General features: G+C 34.8%; 1 protein-coding gene across 1 annotated transcript; it reads left to right on the top strand.

The window, feature by feature from the left end:
• Nucleotides 1-665: 665 nt before the first annotated feature.
• LOC145603963 (protein FAR-RED IMPAIRED RESPONSE 1-like) lies at nt 666-2,570 on the top strand. The gene is made up of 2 exons (XM_081659928.1): nt 666-1,972; nt 2,168-2,570. Exons 1-2 carry the CDS (start codon nt 666-668, stop codon nt 2,568-2,570), a joined length of 1,710 nt encoding a protein of 569 aa, XP_081516054.1.
• Nucleotides 2,571-23,897: the final 21,327 nt, after the last annotated feature.

Raw genomic sequence — 23,897 nt, 5'->3', positions numbered from 1 at the left:
TCACTTCACACCACCTCTTTACTGTTGATCCCTTTGATCCACCCTCTCTTCTATTGTTCTTCTGTCTCTCTCCCTGCAGTTGCTCGGTTTCTTTACTTCTACCACATGAATGCTCTGTTGAGTAGGTAAGGCGGGTTACATCTGATTTATCGTGCATTTGTTGTTCTTCTGGTGAGGCTGTTTCCCCAGATCTGAGTTATCGCACATTTCGCGGATTTATGCAAGTGAAATTCTATCGAATCTTAGTTTGATTTCTTGTAGAATTGATATATGTTGCTGAATTGTGAATTTATGTTTGATTGCTGAAATTGGTACCTAATTTAAGCTCATTCTTAATTCGATTGAAATAATGTCGAATTGGTAATTAAACTTTTTTGGCAATATTTTTTCAAATTTCATATTGATTGAAAGAATGTCGAACACAATGTTGAGCTAGTGCATATCGTGTTTTTGTAACTCTGGTATTTGGTAACTGAAATCTGGAATTTGTGGTTGGGCTTTATGCCTTGGATTTATTAAGTGGATTTTTTAGTAATGTAGCTGAATTGCGTAGTGACTTACAATTTATTGAACTAGTATGTTTTTTGAGCAATGTTGTGATAACAGTGAGTCATATTGTTGTTGGGATAGGTATGATAGTTGAGTAATGCTGTGATTTAGCTGAGATGGATGAGTTATTGCTAAGGGATGGAGATCAAGTAGATCGGGTAGGTAGTTTGATTGAAGTTGAATGTAGTAATGGTCATGATGATGAGTGTTTGAATACAGATAAGTTGGACAATATTTCCCTCACCAAATATGTTGAGAATAATGATAACAGACACACCCCTATCCAAACCTCTTCCCCAATTCAGTCTATTGAGATTGTTGAATCAAATGTGTCAACAACTAAGGTCTCTGTTATGACCTCTGTTGATCCCCCAAAAGTTGGAATGATGTTCAATGGTTGGGAGGAAATTGAGGTATATTATAAGTCTTATGCAGAGCAGTGCGGGTTTGGAATTAGTAGAGTTCAAACTGCTTATACTCTTAATAAGAAAGAGATTAGGGGGATGACTTGGAAGTGTGAGTGTTGGGGTCCACCCAATTTGAGGGCTCAGCGGGAGGCTAGGAAAAGGGCAAAGCAAATGGAAGTTGGAGGAAGTGTTGGCAACAGGAATGGGGACATAGTTGAGGATGAGCTTGCTCGGTGCAAAAGAAAATCCAAAAAATGTGAGTGTCAAGCTAGGATTTATGGTAGTGTTAATAGGGAAGGGTTGTGGGTCTTGGTAACAGTTGAATTGGAGCATACTCATAAGCTGGACCCCGCTATGGCTAAGTTAGTTAAAGAGTATCGTATGAAAAAAATGACATCTACTGTTCGTAAGAGGTTGATTAATTATTTTGAGGTTGGGCTACCGGTCACTAAAATTCGTGGTTGTTTGGGTACCGAAAATGATAACTTGCCTAATGTCAAGGATATGCAACATGAGGTGTATAAGAAAAAACGTTCGAAGATGGCGGGGGGAGATGCAAATGCTATGATGGAGTACTTTGACTACATGCAAGGGGACAACCATAACTTTTTCCATGTCCATCGGTTAGATGATGAAGGTCGCTTGAAGGATGTACTTTGGGTTGATGCGCGTAGTATAGCTGCGTATGAAGATTTTGGAGATGTAGTGTGTTTTGATGCAACATATCTCACCAATGAGTATGAGCTCCCGTTTTGTAATTTTGTCGGAGTTAATCATCATGGTCATTCACTCTTGTTAGGCTGTGCTCTTATATCTCGAGAAGATTCCAACACATTTCGTTGGATATTCCGTCACTGGTTGTCTTGTATGGGCAACAAAGCACCAGAAGCCATCCTTACAGATCAAGCACCTGCAATGAGGAAGCCCTTAGCCGAAGTTATGCCAAACACACGGCATCGATGGTGCATATGGCACATCCTTAAAAAATTTCCAGAAAAACTTGGCAAGTGTGAGCTGTAAGTATCTATTGTTTCCAGAAATACCCTGCATAGTTTCCCTTGTTTGGTATCAACATAGGTGGTTGGTCATTGGTGGTTGTTCATATTATTTTGCTAGTCTTGTAGGTGCTGTTATGTTCTGCTCCTGCCTTGTTTACCCTTCTTGTTTGCTTAAGGATGGTTTTATTTTGTTTACCCTTATTCATACTTCAGGTACAATGACTTCAAAAATCCTCTGAAGAATGTCATATACGATAGCTTTTCTATCGATGAATTCCATACACGATGGTGCGAAGCAATGAAGTTGTATAAGCTAGAGGATAATGAGTGGCTGCAAGAGTTGTTTGTAGAGCGGCACATGTGGGTGCCTGCTTTCATGCAGGAGTACTTTTGGGCGGGGATGAAAACAACGCAGAGGGTGGAGAGCATAAACAGTTTCTTCGATGGTTTTGTTGATAGGCACACTAAATTATGTGAATTCCCTGAAAAGTATAGCCAGGCACTGCAGAAGAGGGTCAGTGATGAGACTGATGCAGATGATAGGGATTCCAAATATGTCAGGCGGCTTGTTAGTGGATTCAAAGTGGAGAAGTTTTTTCAAAAAAATCTACACTGATGCAAAATTCCAAGAAGTACAAAAAGAATGTGGGCGCATGTTGTATGTGATTCCTAAGGTCCAAGATGTTATAAGTTCTAGGGCTATTCAGTATGTAATTGAAGACAGAGTTTGGATTAAAAAAAGTGGTACCACTGAAGAAAAGCTGACTGACTTCAAAAGATTGTACTCAGTTACCTTTAATCCTCTCACAAAAGACAGTATATGTGATTGTCGAAAGTTTGAGAAGGATGGCATTCTATGTAGGCACATCATAAGAGTGTGGGATGATAGGAAGGTTAAAGAAATTCCTCCAAAATATGTACTTGTTAGGTGGCGGAAAGATGTTGTGAGGAGGCACACTCGTGTAAAAGTTTCTTACCATGATCCGTCACAGACCACAGAATGCAAAAGGTACAACTCCCTGATCCCTGAGCTTGAGGCTTTGTGTGACGATGCGTCTCTAGTAGATGATGAGACGGTTGAGGCTGTACGCAAAGAAATTTCCAAGCTTCGGGCGATGGTGAAAGAGAAGCGTGCAAAATTGTTAGAGAAGTTGGCGGTAACAAATCCGGAGATTAACTCAAAAGCTTCTCCTCCTGTCCCTGATACGATTCAAGCAACACCCTCCGCAACAACTTCTCCCCATGCCACTACTCCATTATCTCCCATTACTCAGTTAGGTGCTATGAGCCCACAAATTTCCGGGGGCGACCACTATACGCCTGTAAGAAATCATCCACCTAAGTCCCCTTGCAATATTCAAGATCCAATTATCAAAAAGAAACCCAGAGGGCGACCAAAGGGGTCTAGGAACAAAAGCTTTGCTGAGTTAGGGTACAAGACCAGCAAGTTAAAAACTGCAAAGGTATTACCATTCCATAACTAATTTGTTTAAAACATTTACTGGTGCACTGTGTACTTATGTGTTTTTCCTTCAGGGCTTGCAAAGTGAGCCGCAATCTACTGAATTTCCGAAGTCAAGCCAATTTGTGAAGAAGCCGGTATATTTCTTTTTTATATACTGATATATTTGTTGTAGCTTGTTTTGAGTTTGTACTGATATATAATTCTGTCAACTCAGGTGAGGCGTAAGAGAAAGGGTCCAAATCCTTATGATGAGTTCTGGCAGGCTGCGCGTGATGCTGAAGACCTGGGCAATGACCCATCACTGGATAATTTTAATTGTTCCTCACCAACTTCACCTCCTGCAAATAATCAAATGTCTCTTTTGTCAACTCCTTCTCACCAACCACAGATCAGCAACAGCTCCATTAGCTCAGCCTTTTACATTGGAGATATTAATTCAAAAAAGACGCGTATAGGGCGAACAATTGAGCCTAGGGTCAAAACTCTAGCTGAGTTAGGATGCAACACCCCTAAGGTATATCACGGTTACTTGTTAGTTTTTGATATAAATTTTTAGGACTGTTTTATTAATAAACATTTACACAATGTGTTTTTGCCTTCAGGAATGTCAAATTCAGACTGATGCTCCAGAAACACAGCATTCTGTGAAGAAGCCGGTATTGCAAATATGTTTCAGTTCATTATATTATGGTGGAGTTGTTTATACAGCCGGTATTAAGTTTTGAGTTCTATGTGAAGCCTGATTGTGTTCATTTTGTCAATTCAGGTGAAGCGCAAGAAGCGTAAGCAGTAGCTTGCTAAGTGATGGTGGAGCTTAAGCAATTGTGTTTCAAACTATGAACCTATTCTGTGGTTTATCATATGTATTGATTATGTGGGTATCACATTGAGCTGTAATATTTAACAATTGACTATATTATGTGATGTGCCTGTTAGTCATTGACTCTGTTAGCCATTCACTTTATTATGTGCTGTGCCTGTGAGCCATTGACTCTGTTCGGCTGCATATGTAAACCTATTATATTTGCTCTTACTTAGGCAAATGTGTTATTACAACATGTTTTTACATCATGTAGTTAAGCAGACTACATGTATTTAAGGATTCCAAAATTTTGATTTGTATAATAACCCATAAAACAACAAATAAGTAACAGGTAATTTTAATAATCAACTTAAGCCATTGTTGAATTCATGCATATAGTAATTACAACCTGCTATTTTCTTCTACTAATTACATAGATTTTGCTAATATCAATATCAACATCATACATAGATTGAAGGCCCAAAAAAACCCCACAACAACAAAAACAGCCCATCCATCCATTCTACGATCAGCCCCCAAAATATAATAAAACCCACCTAAGCAAATCAACATCTGAAATCAATTATCAGATACTCTGATACGAAACATGGAAGAATCTTCACTTGTGTCTTCTTTTGCTCCATGAGAATTCCCAGAATCCGAACCATCGCCTGAATCAACATCAACTTGTTTCTCAGTTTCACTCGTTGAGTCAAAATTCTCAACACTTTGAGAATTGTCATCAGTCCATTCACCTTCCTGACTATCCTCCTCTGTATCATCAGTCCCTTCACCTTCCTGACTATCCTCCTCTGTATCATCTGTCCCTTCATCTTTCTTTTGCCTCACCTGTTGTTCTTCTTCCTCTGCACCAGGACAACCACCACCACCCTCACCCAGATCGGGTGTAGGCTCAAGAGCCGCACCAACCTTAGTTTCAGTATTACCCTCACCCTGTACCTCTACTGGGTTGTTATTAACAGGTTCGTCATTGTCTGAATCAACAATGATAATTGGCCATTCACCACACCCATTCCTTGCATCTTCTCGTTTCCTTTTTTTGCTTGTTTCGCCTTTTTCTTTTACCGTGTCTACCTCTGAATTCCCATTTTCCTCCAGAAATTGTAAATGTCTTTTCATCTTCATCTTCAATTCCTCAACATACTGTCGAAAGCTTGCGGCATTTGCTTCTTTTGATCTGAGTTCATTCGGCCTCCAGATAGGAGGTGCAAAAACTTTTCCAGAGGTGGCTGTACTATCAGTGCTAGCCATTGTTGGTAGACGGTGGAAAATGAAGGTGGAAAGAAAACGAAGGTGGAAACCAGAACAGAACAAAAAACATGCAACAGAGAAGAAGGAAATACACTGCACGGTATTTAGAGGTTCAATTGGACCAATCACAATCAAGCAATGATGACTAATTCTTGAATAATTCTTGAAAGTATAAAGTATGAATTCTCAAGGATTGAACTTAGATTTAGAATGATTTTTAAAAGGCAAAACTAGAAAGTATGATTCCGTAAATTTCTATTTAGTACAATATCTACCCGCACGTGTGTTAGTTGTTGTCAAAAAGGGACAACAACTTATTACGATTATTAGTACTTCTTCGCCGATTACCAAATTCCAGACATCAATTAAATTTTATATTATAACTTATCCATCATTATATCTATACGCTCAATTAATTGAATTAAGTAAATTTGGCGAATTTAACTTACTTAATTGAATTAAGTATATTTGGTGTAGGTAACTTACTTAATTGAATTATATCTATACGCTCAACTACTTGAATTAAGTAAATTTCATGAAGGTAACTTATCCATCCGTAGCATATTAGTCAAAGGTTACCAATATAGACTTCAATGTCACTCTAAATTGAAAATGCGTTGCAAATTAGTTTTTATTTCAAGTCGTTACTTTTAATTCGAAGCGTTATAATCTTTAAAGTATTTTGTGAAATACTTTGTATTGAAATGTAAATGACATTAATTTTTTTTTTTTATATTAACCGAATTACAAATCGAAGGGAAGGAGTGGCCTTGGCCGTAGTATATTAAAAAAAAATTACCCAAATTACCAAACTCCTTATTGTACACAAAATGAAACAGTATAGTGTCAAACAATATTTTGTGACAAAGTTGTCACGGTTAAAGACTGTCCCAATGGCTCACTCTCCTACACACTACTCTTGCACACAACAAATCAAGGGTTCGAATCCTGGTGAAGGCCTCCTGCCCCCCAATTTTTTCGGTCTTATTTTATCATTTTTTAAACCGAATACAAATTTATAAATTCTGTCACTTTGATATTTATTTTTAAAAATATCGTTTTCTTGACCCAAATCACAAAACCCAAAAAATACTGTTCTGGTTTTCGAAGGTTCAATAATGACAAGTAATCTAATTAAAATGTAAATGGACAAACGTGTTACACTCGTATTAAATTGAACAAAAATAACAAAATAAGTCATTTCTGTTACCCAAATGACAATAGGAATGAATGTTAAGAAATAATTATAAAAAACAAAATAACCATATCTAAAAACAAACCATCATAAACAGCCCTTTTACGAGCTCCATCAAAAACATGGGTATAAATTAATTTATTGTGCCAAATACAACACGGTCAAAGACTGTCCCACTGGCACAACCTTTAGCACACAAATATCCTCTGTCCACCACACATCAACAGTTCGATTCCTACTGAAGCACTCCTCCCCCCTTCCCCTTTTATTTTTTGTGGCCAAAATTATATTTTTAATTTTTAACAAAATATAATTGAACAAATACGATGTACATGTCTTGGTATAAGTGTTATTGAAAAAACACGTCAACAGACACAATTTTTAATGCTTTGTGAAGCACGCTCATTTATATGTCCATTTGTTTTCTATTTCCTTCTTAAAACCAGAGATTTCTATTTAATCAGACAAAATCTTTATTTTTTTTTGCAATTAAAATTTCTTGGTTTTTATTTTTTACGCTTAATTCCGTCATGGATGACTCCCCATTTGATGACTAAAAAGTTTGAATCGATCAGTTTTCGTTACGAAATGGTATTTCTTAACTTAAAGTTTTTGTATATAATAATTTAAACCATACACGCATAAATTACCAATAACCGCTAAAACATTCTTCATAATAACACTTATAAGTAGTCAGGTGGCATGACATTAGAAATTTCCAAAAAAAAAAAAAGGATACAAAGTTTTCCACTACATCAACTAACCCACCCACAAAAAAAGATAACTGCCCAAAACACTGTGGAAATCTTTGGGGCCAAAATAGAATGGGCCCATACATAACACATACGTAACACTAATTGCCCACCATTAACTACTTAAACGAATCCCTTAACATTCTGGGAAAGCATAAACATAGTCTGAGTTCTTAATCCCAGATTGTCCAATGGTCTTATCACGTTTCAATTCCAGATCTTGATGCATTAACTTCAAGCAATTCGGGTCTTTGTTCACCTCAGCAGCCCATTTGTCAAACAATCTCCATAACTTAGAAGTCAACTTCCCATACACCCTCAATTCAGTCGGAGGAGTACAAGTGTTCCTGATGTAGAAGAACTTAAACCTCGTGTTCATGTTCTTCGAAGGATCCTTCACATAACATCAAAACACAAAGACAATCTCAACTTATAGTCACAAAATAAATGACACATTATTTTCACAAAACAACATTAAACACCACACAAATTCATAAAAAAAAATCTACGCTAGTTACTACACTAAACATAAACAACAAAAACAGATTTAAGATAAACCAAGTAAAGTAATTTTTACCACTCCATTGACATAAATTATGTCTCCTGTCCGGATTCTTGCACTAGAAACAGTTGCCGTAGGTGCAATTACCATGCCAAATTTCTTCAGAACAATCTCCGGGGTTGTAAGATCCACACGGGAAGCATAATCAGCATAAATGGCTTCAAATGTTTCATCATCCCTTACCTCATAAACAACTCCAATGTCATATTGTTGTCTACTCTTCACAATAATGGTGTGGCAATTTACAACGCCTTCTTCCTCCACTTCATGCTCCCTCACATTAGTCTCAACGACTGGACCCACATTCCCATTTGCAGCACCATCATTACTTGCTTTCAGTGCTTGGACGATTGCCAAGCCCTCATTCATTTGCTGCATTACTTTGGATGTAGCAGCATTTGACCCATGATGGGGAGAACGATGGGCTGGTGCATGCTCCATAATCCTCATTGAGGCATTATGGTTCAAGCTCCAAACCCTCAGATTTGGCTGCTTACGAGGGAACCTCTTGTGAGTCCTCTTTTTGATAGGACGAGGTGGCTTTCGTGCCGTTTTGGCGGTCACAAGAAAGCTTAAAAGTTTGGGTCTTTCTATGGGTTTGACATGGTTGGGTCCTAAGGGAGAGGAAACATGTTTCTTTTGAGAAGCCATGGAAACCCTAAGCAGAGATGATGATTTTTTCATGTTTGGGAGGTGAATATAAAATTTCCCACCCTCAATAGTTTTATACTCATGAACATCCAATGACCACTTGACACATTGGAGGGTTAAAGGCGGGAAATTGCTTCAATATTTCACAACGCCTTGATTAGCAAATGAGTTTCATAATATGATAAAACTATATAATTATGTGTAGTTTTATTGTTTTATTCCCACTAAATAAAAGTGTACTCTTAGAATACGGATCTTAATATTTTTATGTTTAAGATTAAAAAAAAATTTCGTTGGGTTAAGATTAATTAGACAATGAAATAAATTATCACTGTATATTAACATCATTTAAAAGACCAACATTAATACTATTTAGTATTCCAAATGAAACTTTACATGCCATAATGTTGCAAATAATGAGTATGCCTAGGATCCTTTATAGAATAAAATTTTCATGATCAAACTACTAATTTGATTTTTATTCAAATCAAACCACTATAACCACGAACTTATTTGACCCACTATATTTATTAAATTTGATATTTGAATCCAAATATAATATTATCTTGTCATTGTTTTACTAGGAGGTCCGGGTTTTCAAATTGTTACTCTTATAATACATACACCTTTTTTCTAACATAATTTTCATGAACGGACTATTAATTTCAAAGTTGTTACGATCAACTATTACAGACAACACTAATAAGGCGTACTGTGTAACTTTATTTATTATTATTAATTTCGTTTATTCGTTTCTAATATTATCTTTTTCGTGGTTTATTATTAGGTCGTGATTTCTATGTACAATTTGCTTTTATTTTGTCATAGTTATATTTTTATTTACCAATGTCATCCACACAAATGGCAGCCAAAGATGCTATTGACAAGTTGACAACCTCCAAATCTGGTACTTACAATATTGCCCTAAACCCCTAAAACCTAAACCCTAAACCCTAAACCCTAAACCCTAACCCTAAACCCTAAACCCAAAACCCTAAACCCTTAACCCTTAACCCTAACCCCTAACCCCTAACCCCTAAACCCTAAACCCTAAACACTAACCCCTACACCCTAAACCCTAAACCCTTAACCCTAAACCCTAACCCTAAACCCTAAACCCTAAACCCTAAACCCTAAACCCTTAACCCTTAACCCTTAACCCTAAACCCTAAACCCTAAACCCTAACCCCTAAACCCTAAACCCTAAACCCTACACCCTAAACCCTAAACCCTAAACCCTAAAACCCTAAACCCTAAACCCTAAACCCTAACCCTAAACCCTAAAACCCTAAACCCTAAACCCTAAACCATAAACCCTAAACCCTAAACCCTAAACCCTTAACCCTTAACCCTTAACCCTTAACCCTTAACCCTAAACCCTAAACCCTAAACCCTAAACCCTAAACCCTAACCCTTAACCCTAAACCCAAAACCCTAAACCCTAAACCCTAAACCCTAAACCCTAACCCTAAACCCTAAAACCCTAAACCCTAAACCCTAAACCCTAAACCCTAAACCCTAAACCCTAAACCCTAAACCCCTAAACCCTAAACCCTAAACCCTAAACCCCTACACCCTAAACCCTAAACCCTAAACCCTAAACCCTAATTCCTTAACCCTAAACCCTTCACCTAAAACCCTAAACCCTAAACCCTTCACCTAAAACCCTAAACCCTAAACCCTTAACCCTAAACCCGTAACCCTAAACCCTAAACCCTTAACCCTTCACCCTGAACCCTAAACCCTAAACCCTGAACCCTAAACCCTTAACCCTTCACCCTTAACCCTTAACCCTAAACCCTAAACCCTTAACCCTTAACCCTAAACCCTTAACCTAAACACTAAACAAATAACCCGACACCCTAGACCCTGGACCATAAATCCTAAATCCTAATCAACAACTATTATTACGTTCGATTAACCCTGGATTGTATCGGCCAATTGCTTATAATCTTATTGGGTCATTGTCCTCTTACCGCCGATACCCTATACCAAACATATAAATATATAATAGCACAATACTCGATCTATTGCACCAATGAGTAGTTTGATTAGTAATTTTGAAGATCAGCAAAACTAGGTTAACCTAGTTTGATGTAATGTCATTTATTTTCAACATAGATCATGTAATGTACTAAGAAATTTTATATACGTACGTTCAAACTTAACCCTAAACAATAATTAATAACTACAAAACACAGTATTGTTATAAAATAACTACACTTGTGGGTATACTAAACATGGTTATCAACATAACAATGATCAATGGAGATGATCATAACTCATCTACGGTCAACAATGCACTTCAGCAAGTGATACACGGATTGCCACCTCAGATTGATGCATGATAAAGTTTGTAGAGTGTTAGATAAACGGATTGCCAGCTTGGAGTTCGCCAGCTTGGAGTTCATTTTGCATCTAGTTGATATCGAACTAACTACTACAATTTGGTTCCTTAAAAACCGAGCATATACCCATACACTACTTCATTCTAAAAAGTGAAAAATTCCTAACGTGTAATCATAGCATTACTTGTGATCCTTATGAATGGATGGTATTTTCATTATAATTTTTATTTTTTAAATGTAACCATGATCATAAGATTCATTATAATTTTTATTTTTTAAATGTAAACATGATCAAAATCGTACAAGTAATTTTTTTAAAATAACTTTAACTGGTTACTTTTGTTTCGTTGGAAAGACAAAATCAGATCTTAGGTTACATTGGGAAGATGACCATGCTCATAGCTTGCGCATAAGAAGAAGAGAATTCAGTTGGCTTTCCCCTCACAAACGTTGTATTGATTTGACAAGACAAAGCTTTGCTGTAAACTAGTGAAATGTACATTGTTCTTTCCCTTTTATCCACTGGATCTTAAGAAAGCAAAATAAGGGTTTTGATAGAGTTGTATAAGGGCGTAATTCAGCTGCACAAGAGGTGAGGACATATGATCTTGAATGGTCTAATCACCCAAGGACAAGTCTCATAGAAAGAATAACCTAATTTGCATAATTTAAGTCTCATAGGGGATGGTAGTTTCCAATGTTATGATTATTGAGATGAAGATTATTAAGTCAATGTTCGGACTAAGGATTGCGAATGATTTAGTCTTTTGCATGATTCAGATTAAATTAGATTGTCAGTATTTTGGCATATTGATTGCCTTACGTAAAGGAAAAAATAAATGTAATTGATATCAATGTATTACAAAATAGCTAGGTACATTATTTAGAGTAGTTACATAAAATTTAATTAAAACAAGACTTTAACTTTTTAAGAGTAAACGTGTGTAAATAATTATAAACAAATAGGATTTGGTGTGATAACAACAAAAAACTCGAAAAATTTAAATAACGCATATTCAATTTGTAACGTTGACGGTTATAAACATTTTGAAAAATAAAACTAGGACATAATTGTAAGTAATTAACAAGTAAACCCCAATTTGTCGGTTAGTAACAACTTATGTCATTTTTAATTAAGTAGAAAGTACAAAGACATATCCATTAGTATTGAGCAAATCTTTTGAGAATATTATGACCTATGCATTGGGAAAGTATGAAATGTTTGGTCTATTCAGTCGGCTTGTCACCATATGTAATGAGTGAACAGTAGATACTCAAGTTGGGAAAGAAAAGTAATGTTAGGTGCAAGACAAAATTCCTATTAAAATTGTTTAAATGCATTATTCTTCTGTTTTTTGTGAATTTAAATGTGAACATTGAAAGCAAAATATTCATGCGTGCCAATACAAAGTTAATAATTATGTTATTGATTTTATTTTAATATGGATATCTTCAAATAAAAGTACATTGTCTTACAACCAAATTTACATTTGCTTACAACTAATTTTGCAACTTAATTAGTTTGTTTTTGAAAAATTAGTTATTAGAAGAAACTGATTCATAAAATTGTAACATTAACTTCATTATTACGAGTAAAACGTGGCCATCAAAATAAAATAAATTAGTTTTCTAGTTTTTCAGATATTATACTTAAATAGAAATTACTAAAAAGAAAGATATCTATAAAATACACCAAGGAGTAGATGATGTTTGATACCCTGAAGGTATTGTCATTTCCTATTAGAACTTTTCTTAAAGGCAATTATTGTACGAAGAATTCACAATTTTTTGGCCTATAAGAGGCTTTGGGAGATGCAATTCAACAACTACAGCAATCACTTGTAATAGCAGTAGAGCATGTAATGCATGAAAATAAATTAAATTCATAGTTACAACCTACTCTTAGAATTTTGCATTGTTATTTTGTTTATGTACTCCACTGTGTTTAACATATAATTTTAATCTTAATTGCAGATGCGAATAAGATGGCCACTTGGAATTACCCTAATTTCGAAATAGAAATGAACCAACCACGTAGACTACGTGTGGTAAGTAAAAAATAAGTTTGAACACAATAACATAAATATGATAATTTAGGGATTGATTTAATATTTCGATTTGTGCATGGCAGCGTATTCCAGCATCATTGGGGCAGTTCTTTCGTACTCACAATGGAAATATTAATGTGTATCGCGGTGAAGGTGCTCAACCATGGAATTGTATTGTTCGGAACGTGGAAATGGGGGATTCATGGAAGTATTTTATTGAAGATGGTTGGGAAGGCTTTGTAAATGATAACCAAATAATCATCGGAGACCATCTTAAGATTTACTTGTGTGACATATCAACCATTCGTGTAAGAGTATATAGGTCTGGGTTAGAAATCAACAACATGGATACACAAGAAATTAGTAGCGACTCCACAGAAAACGTTGAAGAGGTCCCATGGTTTAAGGCATCTGTAGAACGATATTACACTGAACTTGGTTTAATGGTAAATTCATTTTTATTTACATATATAAGCACTAAAAAAATTAGGTCTCAACTTTTGTAAAATGTTTATTGTTGGTCACATTTGTTTTATGTTGCAGTTTAAAACACTTGAAATAAATATATAATTACTAATATTTGTACTTACTTTTATAAATCTTAATACAGTATGTGCCACTCCAATTTGCACGCGAACACCTAGCTAGATTTCAGGATGACACGCCGGTGTGAATGCGGTTGGGAGAGGCTGAATGGAATGCAACATTGAAATTTGTATGGGATGAAAGCAATAATCTTAGCCATTGCCACATAACGGATGGTTTGAATAGTAGCATTCGTGCCCACGACATCAAACAAGAGATAATTGTAGAATATTATGACCACCCAAGCACCCCGTATTTCCAAATGTATTATCATAATTAAAATATTATGCAAAATTAGTGTTGTTGAATATTATAGGTTCCCTAATAATTATGTGTGCTACATTATGTGTAATAATTTTTTTTTTGACGGAAACATTATGTGTACTATATTAGATGTGGTTACTCAATTTGAGTAAGTAAATAAATCAAGAAATAATAACATGTTAAATTATTTCTGATTAAGACAAGTGATTTTATGTAAAATGCATACTGTATTACATTAAAATGTGATTATTAATTCTAGCTAAAATTCTTATGCTACAATTGTACTGATATTTTTATGCTGCATTTGTACAAAAATAATTTTTAATTCATAAATTATTTTTAGTCAGCAATAAATTATCTTAAATAACCCTACTTTTTTTAAACTAAAAATATTAACCGAAACTATCAATTGTAAGCTCACGTGTCAGTTAAGGTGTACAAGCATTTTGGACACGTGTCCTTTGCATCCTTGTCTTAGTATAAAAGAAAACATTCAGATCACCCAAAATTGTGCTCCATTTCTCCTTTCATTAGCCCTAGCTGAGTCCATACACCAACACTCTCCTTCCAATGGCACATCAACAATTCGACCCCAAAAACCCTGTGTACCCACCAGGTTGTTACGCTGTAACCTCACCTCCAACCCAAGTTACCTTTAAGGATCCCAATAACACGGGTGAACCTGAAATCAACTTCAACAAGTACATGTATTTTGGCCCTACGGGTAAAAATGGCAAGCTCCAGATGCTGAGTGATCAATGCATCAGAGACATCATCCGGAGTCCTGAAAGCCCATGGGAGTCGAAATTGGAAGGAATGCAGATGATTGGTCCATCAGGTATCCCTTGTCCTGCTCATTTACCAAATTTAGTTGACATTGTTGGTAGAATTGACCTTATAGATGTTTTCCAGAAACTAAACAAGGGTGATGTGTCTTATGACACTCAGTTTGTCAGTGAGGTCATTCCTCGTTTCCTTGAGAGTATTATTGACCCTACCCCTGAAATAGTTGTAGCTGGTCCAGTCTACCCCCTAACTGCTAGGAAGGTTGTATCCTCTTTGGCTTGCTATAGTGATGGGTTCCAAGTGTACTATGTTCATGCTAACTTGAGTGAAATAATGATTACTGTTCTTGCTGGAAAGATTAAGATCGACCCTTTTCTTAGGTTCATGGATGTTGCACTTGACTGTAGTTTCAAAAGAGGGAGTCTAGCATTTGACTTAGGGTCGTCCATTGTTGTCTGGAATGCACGTGGTGTTACCCGTCCTTCGTTTAAGTGGAATTTGCTTGAAATTGTTTCTGTCCACAAGCCAATCATTTTCATAATAACCGAAGTTAGGGTGGGTAGGAAGAACTTTGAAGAAGCTGTTAAGGTCATTGAGTATGAGGTTGACTGGTCCCTTGATGAGAGCATTGGGATATGTGGTGGAGCAGCTGTGATTTGGGATGAGAAGAAGGTTTCTTCGGGAGAGTTCATTGTTGCTGCAATGGGTGATAGCCCTTTGAGGGCCCTGGGTGTTCTTATGGTTAGTATTCAATTCAAATTTCCCCCTGCATTATCTATTGTAGTATATTTTGATATGATAATTGTGCTTATTACTAACTACTTTGTTTTACTTATGACGTAGCCTGCTACTCCAGCCACTGGTGAGGCAAGTGGTTCTTCAGCACCCACTGTTGGCGACGGAAGTAGTGCTTCGACCGCCGCTGCTGATGGTGGATATGCGTAGGATCTGCTCATGAGGTCCATGATGTTGGAGGTGGAATTTCTGAACAAGTGTTGCTGCTGTCCCCGATGTGGGATTTGTTTATTTTTATGGTTTTTAGTTTATGTAATTCGTATTTAGGTGGTTTGTATTAACTAAAACTCATGTGGCTTCTGTCCACAACTCGTCTTTGCACTTTGTTTGAACTTTGTTTTAGGGCAATCTAACTGCCCTTGTGTGTGTGTTAGTAATGAATTAAGGCAATCTAATTGTCACTGTTTCTTATGATCTGTGTGTTTTGCAAGTACTGGACCATTAGTCTAAAATTATTAGGTGAATGAAATTAACTACATCAAAATAGGAACCACGCTTAATAAGTGGATCTAACAAATCGAGGAAATAGTGTACAAAAATGAAGATTTATATTTATATTCAGTGCAACAAATAGATGAATATCTACCAATACTGATCATCAGTATGTATGATCAATATTTTCACATAAAGGCAATGATTTTTTCCAACGTTGAAGTATATAATCTTTAAAGTAAAAAAAAATTTCTTGCCAATTATTATCTTGGGTTTAGTTAGTCTACTTGGTCAGACTATTTGTCCTTTAACTATTTTAAAATTGAGTCCTTTACGTATTTTAAAAATGAGCTTTTTTTATTAGTAAACTAAAGATTGCAAATTGGTGTTAGTAATTTTGACCGACTTGTCAAAAATTAAAAGACAAAAAAACTAAATTAAATTGCTCAATTTGGTGCAACATTTTTTAGCTGGGACAGCTCAAATATGTAACCCAAGAACAAAACAGGATGAAAAAAAAAAACAAATCCTAGTATCAATTTATGAGTACAGGTCAGACTATTTGTCCTTAACTTATTTTAAAAATGACTCCTTTACTTATTTTAAAAATGAGCTCTTTTTTATTAGAAACAAAAGATTGCAAATTGGTCTTAGTAATTTTGACCGACTTGTCAAAATTTTTTTTAAAAAAAAACTGAATGAAACTGCTCAACTTAGTCCAACATTTCATTTTTTAGCTGGGCCAGCCCAAATATGTAACCCAGTACAAAAACAGGATGAAAAAAAAAAAACCAAGTCCAATTATCAATTTATGAGTACATTACATCACATAGCCCAGTAATGGTTAATCAAACAACAGTTACACATCAGATTAATGGATATGGGGAAGACCTTATTTAGCTAGAGCAATAACGTCACATGGAATATGTTTGGACCATTCATCATAAATAGCAGCATAAAAATCTTTTGCAGAGCCTCCCTGAAAACAAAACACAAGTCTTCATTAATTCATAATGCATTCAAATATCGTATCATCTTCCTTTATGCCACATCATGAAACAATTAACAGACTTACACGGCTCTTTACAACATGATAGGACGTTGATGGATAGTCAGCTCTCAAAAGACATAACTGAGTAGGCTCTCCATTTAGTGATTTAGCAACAAGCCAATTACAAGTACGTCTAACATCGCGGTCCTGCGTCTGGTCCATAAGTTTCAATCGTATTAGCCCAAATCATAAGAATATTCTGAAAAAAAAAAACCCAATTAACTAACCTGAATAACGAGTGCCAAAAACTGACTTGTAGGAGATTGGATAAAGGTATTCATAATCTGCAGCAGTTGCAATCCATCTGCGCCACCGCAGAACAACACCTCAGTTTGCGTACTAGCAGCCATTCTCACAAGATTACGACCGTCGCATAACCCCATCAAACACACATCATGAAACTGTTTACAAAGCCATAAGTGCGATGGACATGTAAAAATAATAAAGAATTATTAACATTGAGTTTCCATAAACATTACCCATGTAAGGAGTCGAGTTAATAGGCACTCCAAATCTGAAGAAATGGTCCTTCAATTGATGAACAGAGGAGAGCAAAATCAGCTAATTGCAAAAACAAAACACCTGAAAAATAATAACAAGCATGGTTTCATACCAATTCATTGAACCGGCATCAAGAGCAGAAATTGCATGACAACGGCTAGGTTCTTCATCACAAGGCGGTTGAGTATTGGAATTGCTTGGATTTGGAGACAGAGAGCCTGCTTCAGAGGTACGTCGACGTTTATTCCGTTTTACTTGATTTGAAATTGAGTTCTTTGGAGCACCACGCCTCCGCCTCGTGTTATCCAAGCCGGGAGGTTGAACAAACTCATGAATAACACCCTAAAATGGAAATTCACAATATACAACTACATCACAATTAAGGACATTCACAACATGCAAGCCAAGTTGCAAAAAAACAATTAATATACCTGAGTCATAGACACAGGGCCATTGCTATCCCTAACATCCTTGGGATGATTCTCGCCATATGCTACATCTAAACTCTACAACAATTAAAGCACATAATCACAAACCACAATGCTGAAAACAACCAAAGATATCCTTTAACATAAATTGTACACTAACCCCTAACTTTCCATAATCACCTCCGATTGCAAACCGATCACGCTTAACAGCAGCACCAATCTTATTCATGTTCCACACCTTAACTCTAGGAAATTCACCCCATTGCACAGGAAACTGGTTTAACTTGTCCAGATAAAATACCTATCACAACCATCAAATATGAAATATGAATAAAAACATCATCACAATACACAAATTAGATTGTCTTGTTTTGAAATTTGAGTTACATACCACAGCAAATATTGTACAGCCACCACATCCGCCGGCTACACCAGTGGAATAAAAACGCCTTGCAAAACTGGCAACACTCTCCATCAACTTATTCAACACCAACTCACACCAATTGTAATGAGAGGCATTCATTGCACAGGTAAGAGCAGGAAACAAATCACAGGCCAACCTTGGAGACTGTGTTGGACATAACACCATTTCAAGTGACAACAACAAGAATAATGTCTTAAATTCCTCCTCCTCATGCGCCTCCCATTTTCCCTCAACCCGTTCCATAATTTTGGAATTCACAGGTATGCCTATAGATGTGTAAACCCTTCCTGCAAATTTCTTTGACCTAGTCTTAGATGGTTGACCGTATTTTTCCTGGATGCTAAGAACCTTATCATGCAACATAGGTGATATCGATTTACTAGTGGGGACAGTAAGGCCCCTATTAGGAATGCCTAATACCCAATGCACTTGATTAGCAGCTAGCCTAAATTGTTTGCCATCCGGAGAAATAAGCACCTTATTCACAGGATCAATACGAGTCATTATCCAATACCCTAACTGTCGAGGTAAGTGTATGTTGCTTGGAATACACAATAACCCACCAAACCCCATTTCATTAACCCAACGAGTTCTTCTCTCATCGAATGTGTGGCATATTCTAGAAAAGGTCTCAATACGGCAGTTCATATTTGGAGGCTGCAATTCAAAAGGGAGGGTACACAAAATTATAAGAAACACACTCACTATATTTAACATAGCTAGGATAAAACAAACACAGCAATAATGTAGGGACACATACCCTACCAAACAATTCCCCTTGCTTCTTTATTACCTCACCCTTTCTCTTAACTTGACCGCCTACGCTAATAAGATCATCCTACAAAAAAACACCATACTTAAGATAACAAATTCAATATTTGAATCCAACACAACGCTCCTTATACATCCTTACCAAAAAAATTTCAGTTGGTAGTACTTTCCCCCACGGATCTGCTAATCCATTTCGGCCCTGTTACCAAGGTAATTGACCAATTATGTACATAATTCCTACACTGCTAAAGTTAATACAACTGCTAAATTTAATTCTAATATACCATTGATGACATCTCTCTTTCATGTTTGACAGAGCACATTATCTACAAAAATTGAGAAAACAAAATCAATGGAAAAACCTATCACATCCAATTTTGACATATCACATTAGAAATCGATATAATCAGTCTGGAACCGATAAAGGCAAATATGATTCATCATCAAAATTGAAAACAAAACAGTTCACTCTGGAATTAAAACATCAAGATTGATTACAAAACACTTCAATATGGAATTAAACCACATAACAGCAGAACACATACTAACGAGCTCAACATCAAATTCCGACAGAAATTCGACCACTTACCAGCTCCTTTGAACACAAATTGTCTCAATTGGCCACAAACCACCCACAAACCACCTCCTTTGAACTGAAATTGTTGCAACTCGCCCCAAACCAGCACCTACGATCTCAAAATACCGCACTTCCAACTCAAATTGTCGCAATTCGACCCAAAACAGCTCCTTTCAACTCAAATTGTCGCCATTCGACCCAAACCAGCTCCCGTCAACTCTAATTGTCGAAATTCGCCCCAACCCCAGCTCCTATGAACTCAAATCCAGCTCCAATGTCCTGCGATTGTCGACATTCCACCCTTCGTACTCAGAGTTTCGCCAACTCTCTCTCCTAGGGCTTGATGCGATTAGCTTCGTTTAATAGTCGTTCTTCACCGTTAGTCAAACTTTAGCAGATCTTCTCCACTAAAATTTTATTCACCTTATCAAATTACTAGTTCAGCCCTGCACTTTATTTTTGTTGACAGTTTTACCCCTGTGAGAAACATTTTTTGTTTCTCACGGAGCTGAACTTGTATTTCGCGGTTTTTTTTTACTCTTCTAATGTCGTAATCAATTAATATATCAAATGTCAAAGTTTTGTAATCTGTATAATATTTGTCCAGGTTAAAAGTTCTAAATTACATGCTTTGCTTTATCTAATAACTAAACTTATCAACCATGAAAGAAAAATTGGCTTAAAATAATACCAACTATCAACGGTCTGTGCAAAATAATACAGTCTCAACTATTTGCTATTAGTGGTACCACCTTTTATACTACATGTGCAAAATAGTACATCAATCTCCGAAAATGTATTTCGATGAATATTCCATCTATCTTTGTAATTTATTATTATTTTTATATTAATCTTCCGTTTTCTTTTCAAAATACATACATAGTATTACATTAACAATTTTATTTACAATCCAAATTAAAAATGCCCCACCCTTTTGTTAGGATTTTTTTTTAAAAAAAAAAAATCAATATGTAATTAATTTTTTTTCATAATACATATAGTAATTTCTACATCACACAATAGTAAATAGGGTATTTAAATGCCTTATTAGTTATTACTATTTGATATAATTAGTTTCAAAATACACGAAATTTTCCCACATTCACCAACCATAATAATGTAGGGAATTTTTTGGATTTTAAAAACATTTTTTGAAACTGATTAAATTAAAAATACCCTATTTACTATTGTGTGTTAGTCTAGTAGTAGAAATAATCACTACATGTATTTTGAAATAAATTATATAAATATATATTAACAATTTTTTTTTTAAAAAAAAAAAAAACTAACAAAGGAGTGGGGCATGCATTATTAATTTGATTGTAAGGGAAATTATTAATACAATATGTATTTTGAAAAAAAAATTAATAAAATAATAGTAATAAATATAGCTGGAATATTACTCCAAATATGTTTTTGGTGACTTGCGTACTATTTTCGACATATAGTATAAAAGGCGGTACCGCTAATAGCAAATAGTTGAGTTTGTATTATTTTGCACAGACCGTTGATAGTTGGTATTATTTTAAGCCAAATTTCCCCATGAAAAATCGGATGAAAGCTGATATTTTGTTTTAATGATTCTTAGATATCGATCACTTTAGATTTTCATTTAATATCATCTATAAATTGATAAAATAAATCCCTTGTTTAAAATCTTAACTTGATATTCAAGGAAAAACAAAATTAATTTGACAACTAGAATCTAAACTAGTCCGCCATAATATTAATGATTTTTGTACATATTCATAACTCTGATCTTTTAATGCAACAATAAAAAATCCCTCAAAGGTGAGCTTTGGTTCCAAGTTCTCTTATTTTCTTTTTGACAGTATTGTATCCTTAATCGTGACGTTGTGTTCGATTTGTAAGATGAATAACGAACAATTGCGTCAACAACAAATGAAGAAGAGACAAGTTTATATTAAAGAGTTTCAATTCTATTTTTACTCAATTCATTACTCATAAGTTTCTATATTATCATCTTGTTATGTATTTTTGTTTGTATACTTGCATAAATTATTAATTATTTGGATCCTCAAAGATATAGAAATAGTAATAACCATGACTAAAATTTACATGTTAATGCATGAACTAGATGGGTTTACAAATAAACTTTCACCAAACTGCTCAGTTTTTTTGAGAAAAATCATACTTATACATGCATGATTTCCTTAATTGAAAAAAATAATAATAATATAATGAAGACACTAATTCATTATATTTCTAAAGATAATTAAAAATGAGTAGAACTTACAACAACATTATGTGCATGTATTTGTATCACCAAATTTCTCTATTTATTCATGAATTTTAATGGGTCTAGGATTCTTAGGGAAAATGTAAAGTCATGATAGGTGTTAGGGTCTGTTCACATTTACTGAACTGAGCTGAACTGAACTGAATTGAACTGATTGGAGCTGAACTGAACTGATTGGAGCTGAACTGAACTGATTGGAGCTGAACTGAACTGAACTGAATTGAGCTGAAACGAATATTTTATGAGAGAGGGAAATTAAGAGTTGAACTGAACCGAACTGATCTGATTAGAGCTGAACTGAACTGATTGGAGCTGAACTGAACTGAAATTAAGTAAATATGAACCGGCCCTTAGTCTAGGTTTTTTTGCTAACTTACAACTTAATACTTTAATAGAGGTCTTATTACTCTACTAATCTAGTTTAATGTAGGCATTTTTTCATATAATGAGTATAAGATACTAGATATTCTATAGGAGATAAATTTGAATTTTGCCCAATAACTTACCCTTATTAGTACTACTGCATTAGAAATTTGTATACCATTCATTAATCCAATATAAGGTAATATTATTATTTAATATGAAGAAAAATGAATTAATAAAATAGTTCATAATAGAATTTCATAAGTATTATGTAGTTATAACCATTTAATATAATAAGCCACTAAGAAACAACAAAACTTTCAAAACATAGTTTTGAAAAAAAAACATCTAATAATTTCAAATGCAAAGTTTAATTCATTCTTGTAACTTATCGGGATGAGATACAAGTGACATATATATGCAAGCCTCAGTCGCTTACTTAATCGTTACTATCAAAGCTTTTGACATCTACGTGATTATTTGATGTCTCATCTAGAGACATTCTCTTAACAAATGCAACATTAAAGCATACATAATAATAAGTTAATAATAAATCATATATAATCAATTATTTATAAATAATACAATCAAATTAAATGTTGTGAAAGCCGATGGAATAACTTCGACATAAGGTTCAAGATCAGATGCACCTTTAAAGCAACATGCCCCTACTCAATCCTCATAAATGCACCAGATAACCTATTAAAAGAAAGTAAATGGTAAAGAGATATAACCTTCTTCATTATTTTGATAATATAGTAAGGTTCAAATAAAACTATAACCTATCATTTCTTCTTGCTTTGAAAATATTAAACATCTCTCCGATAATCGCATTAAACCTTGCCACTTCGATAATGTATTTAAGAAAGTAATTATTTTATAATAATAACAAACAATAGAAGCATAGGTTTCTTAAGTCTTTACATATATGTTACATGTAATTAAATAAACTTCATTTACAATAAGTCTGCTTATAAATGATTTAGAAAATAGATTATTATTTTTTAAGTTTGTAAAAGTTTAAAATCGTCATGGGACCAATTATTTAGGAAATGGGATGACTAAAAGTTATGACTGCAATAAGATTTTTTAACTTAATTAGTTGTTACTTGCGTAGCACTTCCTCCATAAAATTTTAGAATTATGTGTTCCACATTTATAGTGTCCAATGGTTTGGAGTTTCCTAAAAAAAATAAAAAAAATAAAAAAATAAATTAGTGAAGGGAGGCATTAACTGTGGAATGCATAATTATAAAATTGAAGGCATCAAAGGCAGTGCTATGCTAGTGACAACTAATTAAGTTATTAAAAACTAATATACTCTTATTGCAATCATAACTTTTAATTATCTCATGTTTTAAATAATTAGTCCCATGACGATTTTAGACTTATAAAACTTTCAAAATAATAAATCATTTTTGAAATCATTTATATGCAAACTTATTATAAATGAAATTTAACTTTTTAATTAATTACATGGATGTAACCTATATGTAAAGACGTAAGAAAACTATGCTTCCATGGTTTATTATCATTATAAAAACAAATTACTTTCTTAAACTCAGTATTGGAGTGGCAATGTTTAATGCAATTATTGGAGAGATGTTGACA

The sequence above is a fragment of the Chenopodium album genome, chromosome 22, assembly GCF_948465745.1.
Source record: "Chenopodium album chromosome 22, dcCheAlbu1.1, whole genome shotgun sequence".
Classification (NCBI taxonomy): Eukaryota; Viridiplantae; Streptophyta; class Magnoliopsida; order Caryophyllales; family Amaranthaceae; genus Chenopodium; species Chenopodium album.
This window is presented reverse-complemented; position numbering and strand designations above follow the sequence as displayed.

Bases quoted from the DNA above. Each gene is read 5' to 3' on its own strand.
- LOC145603963 (XM_081659928.1), top strand. From the start codon at position 666: ATGGATGAGTTATTGCTAAGGGATGGAGATCAAGTAGATCGGGTAGGT. The intron at 1,973-2,167 runs GTAAGTATCTAT...TTCATACTTCAG, and splicing joins AAACTTGGCAAGTGTGAGCT to GTACAATGACTTCAAAAATC.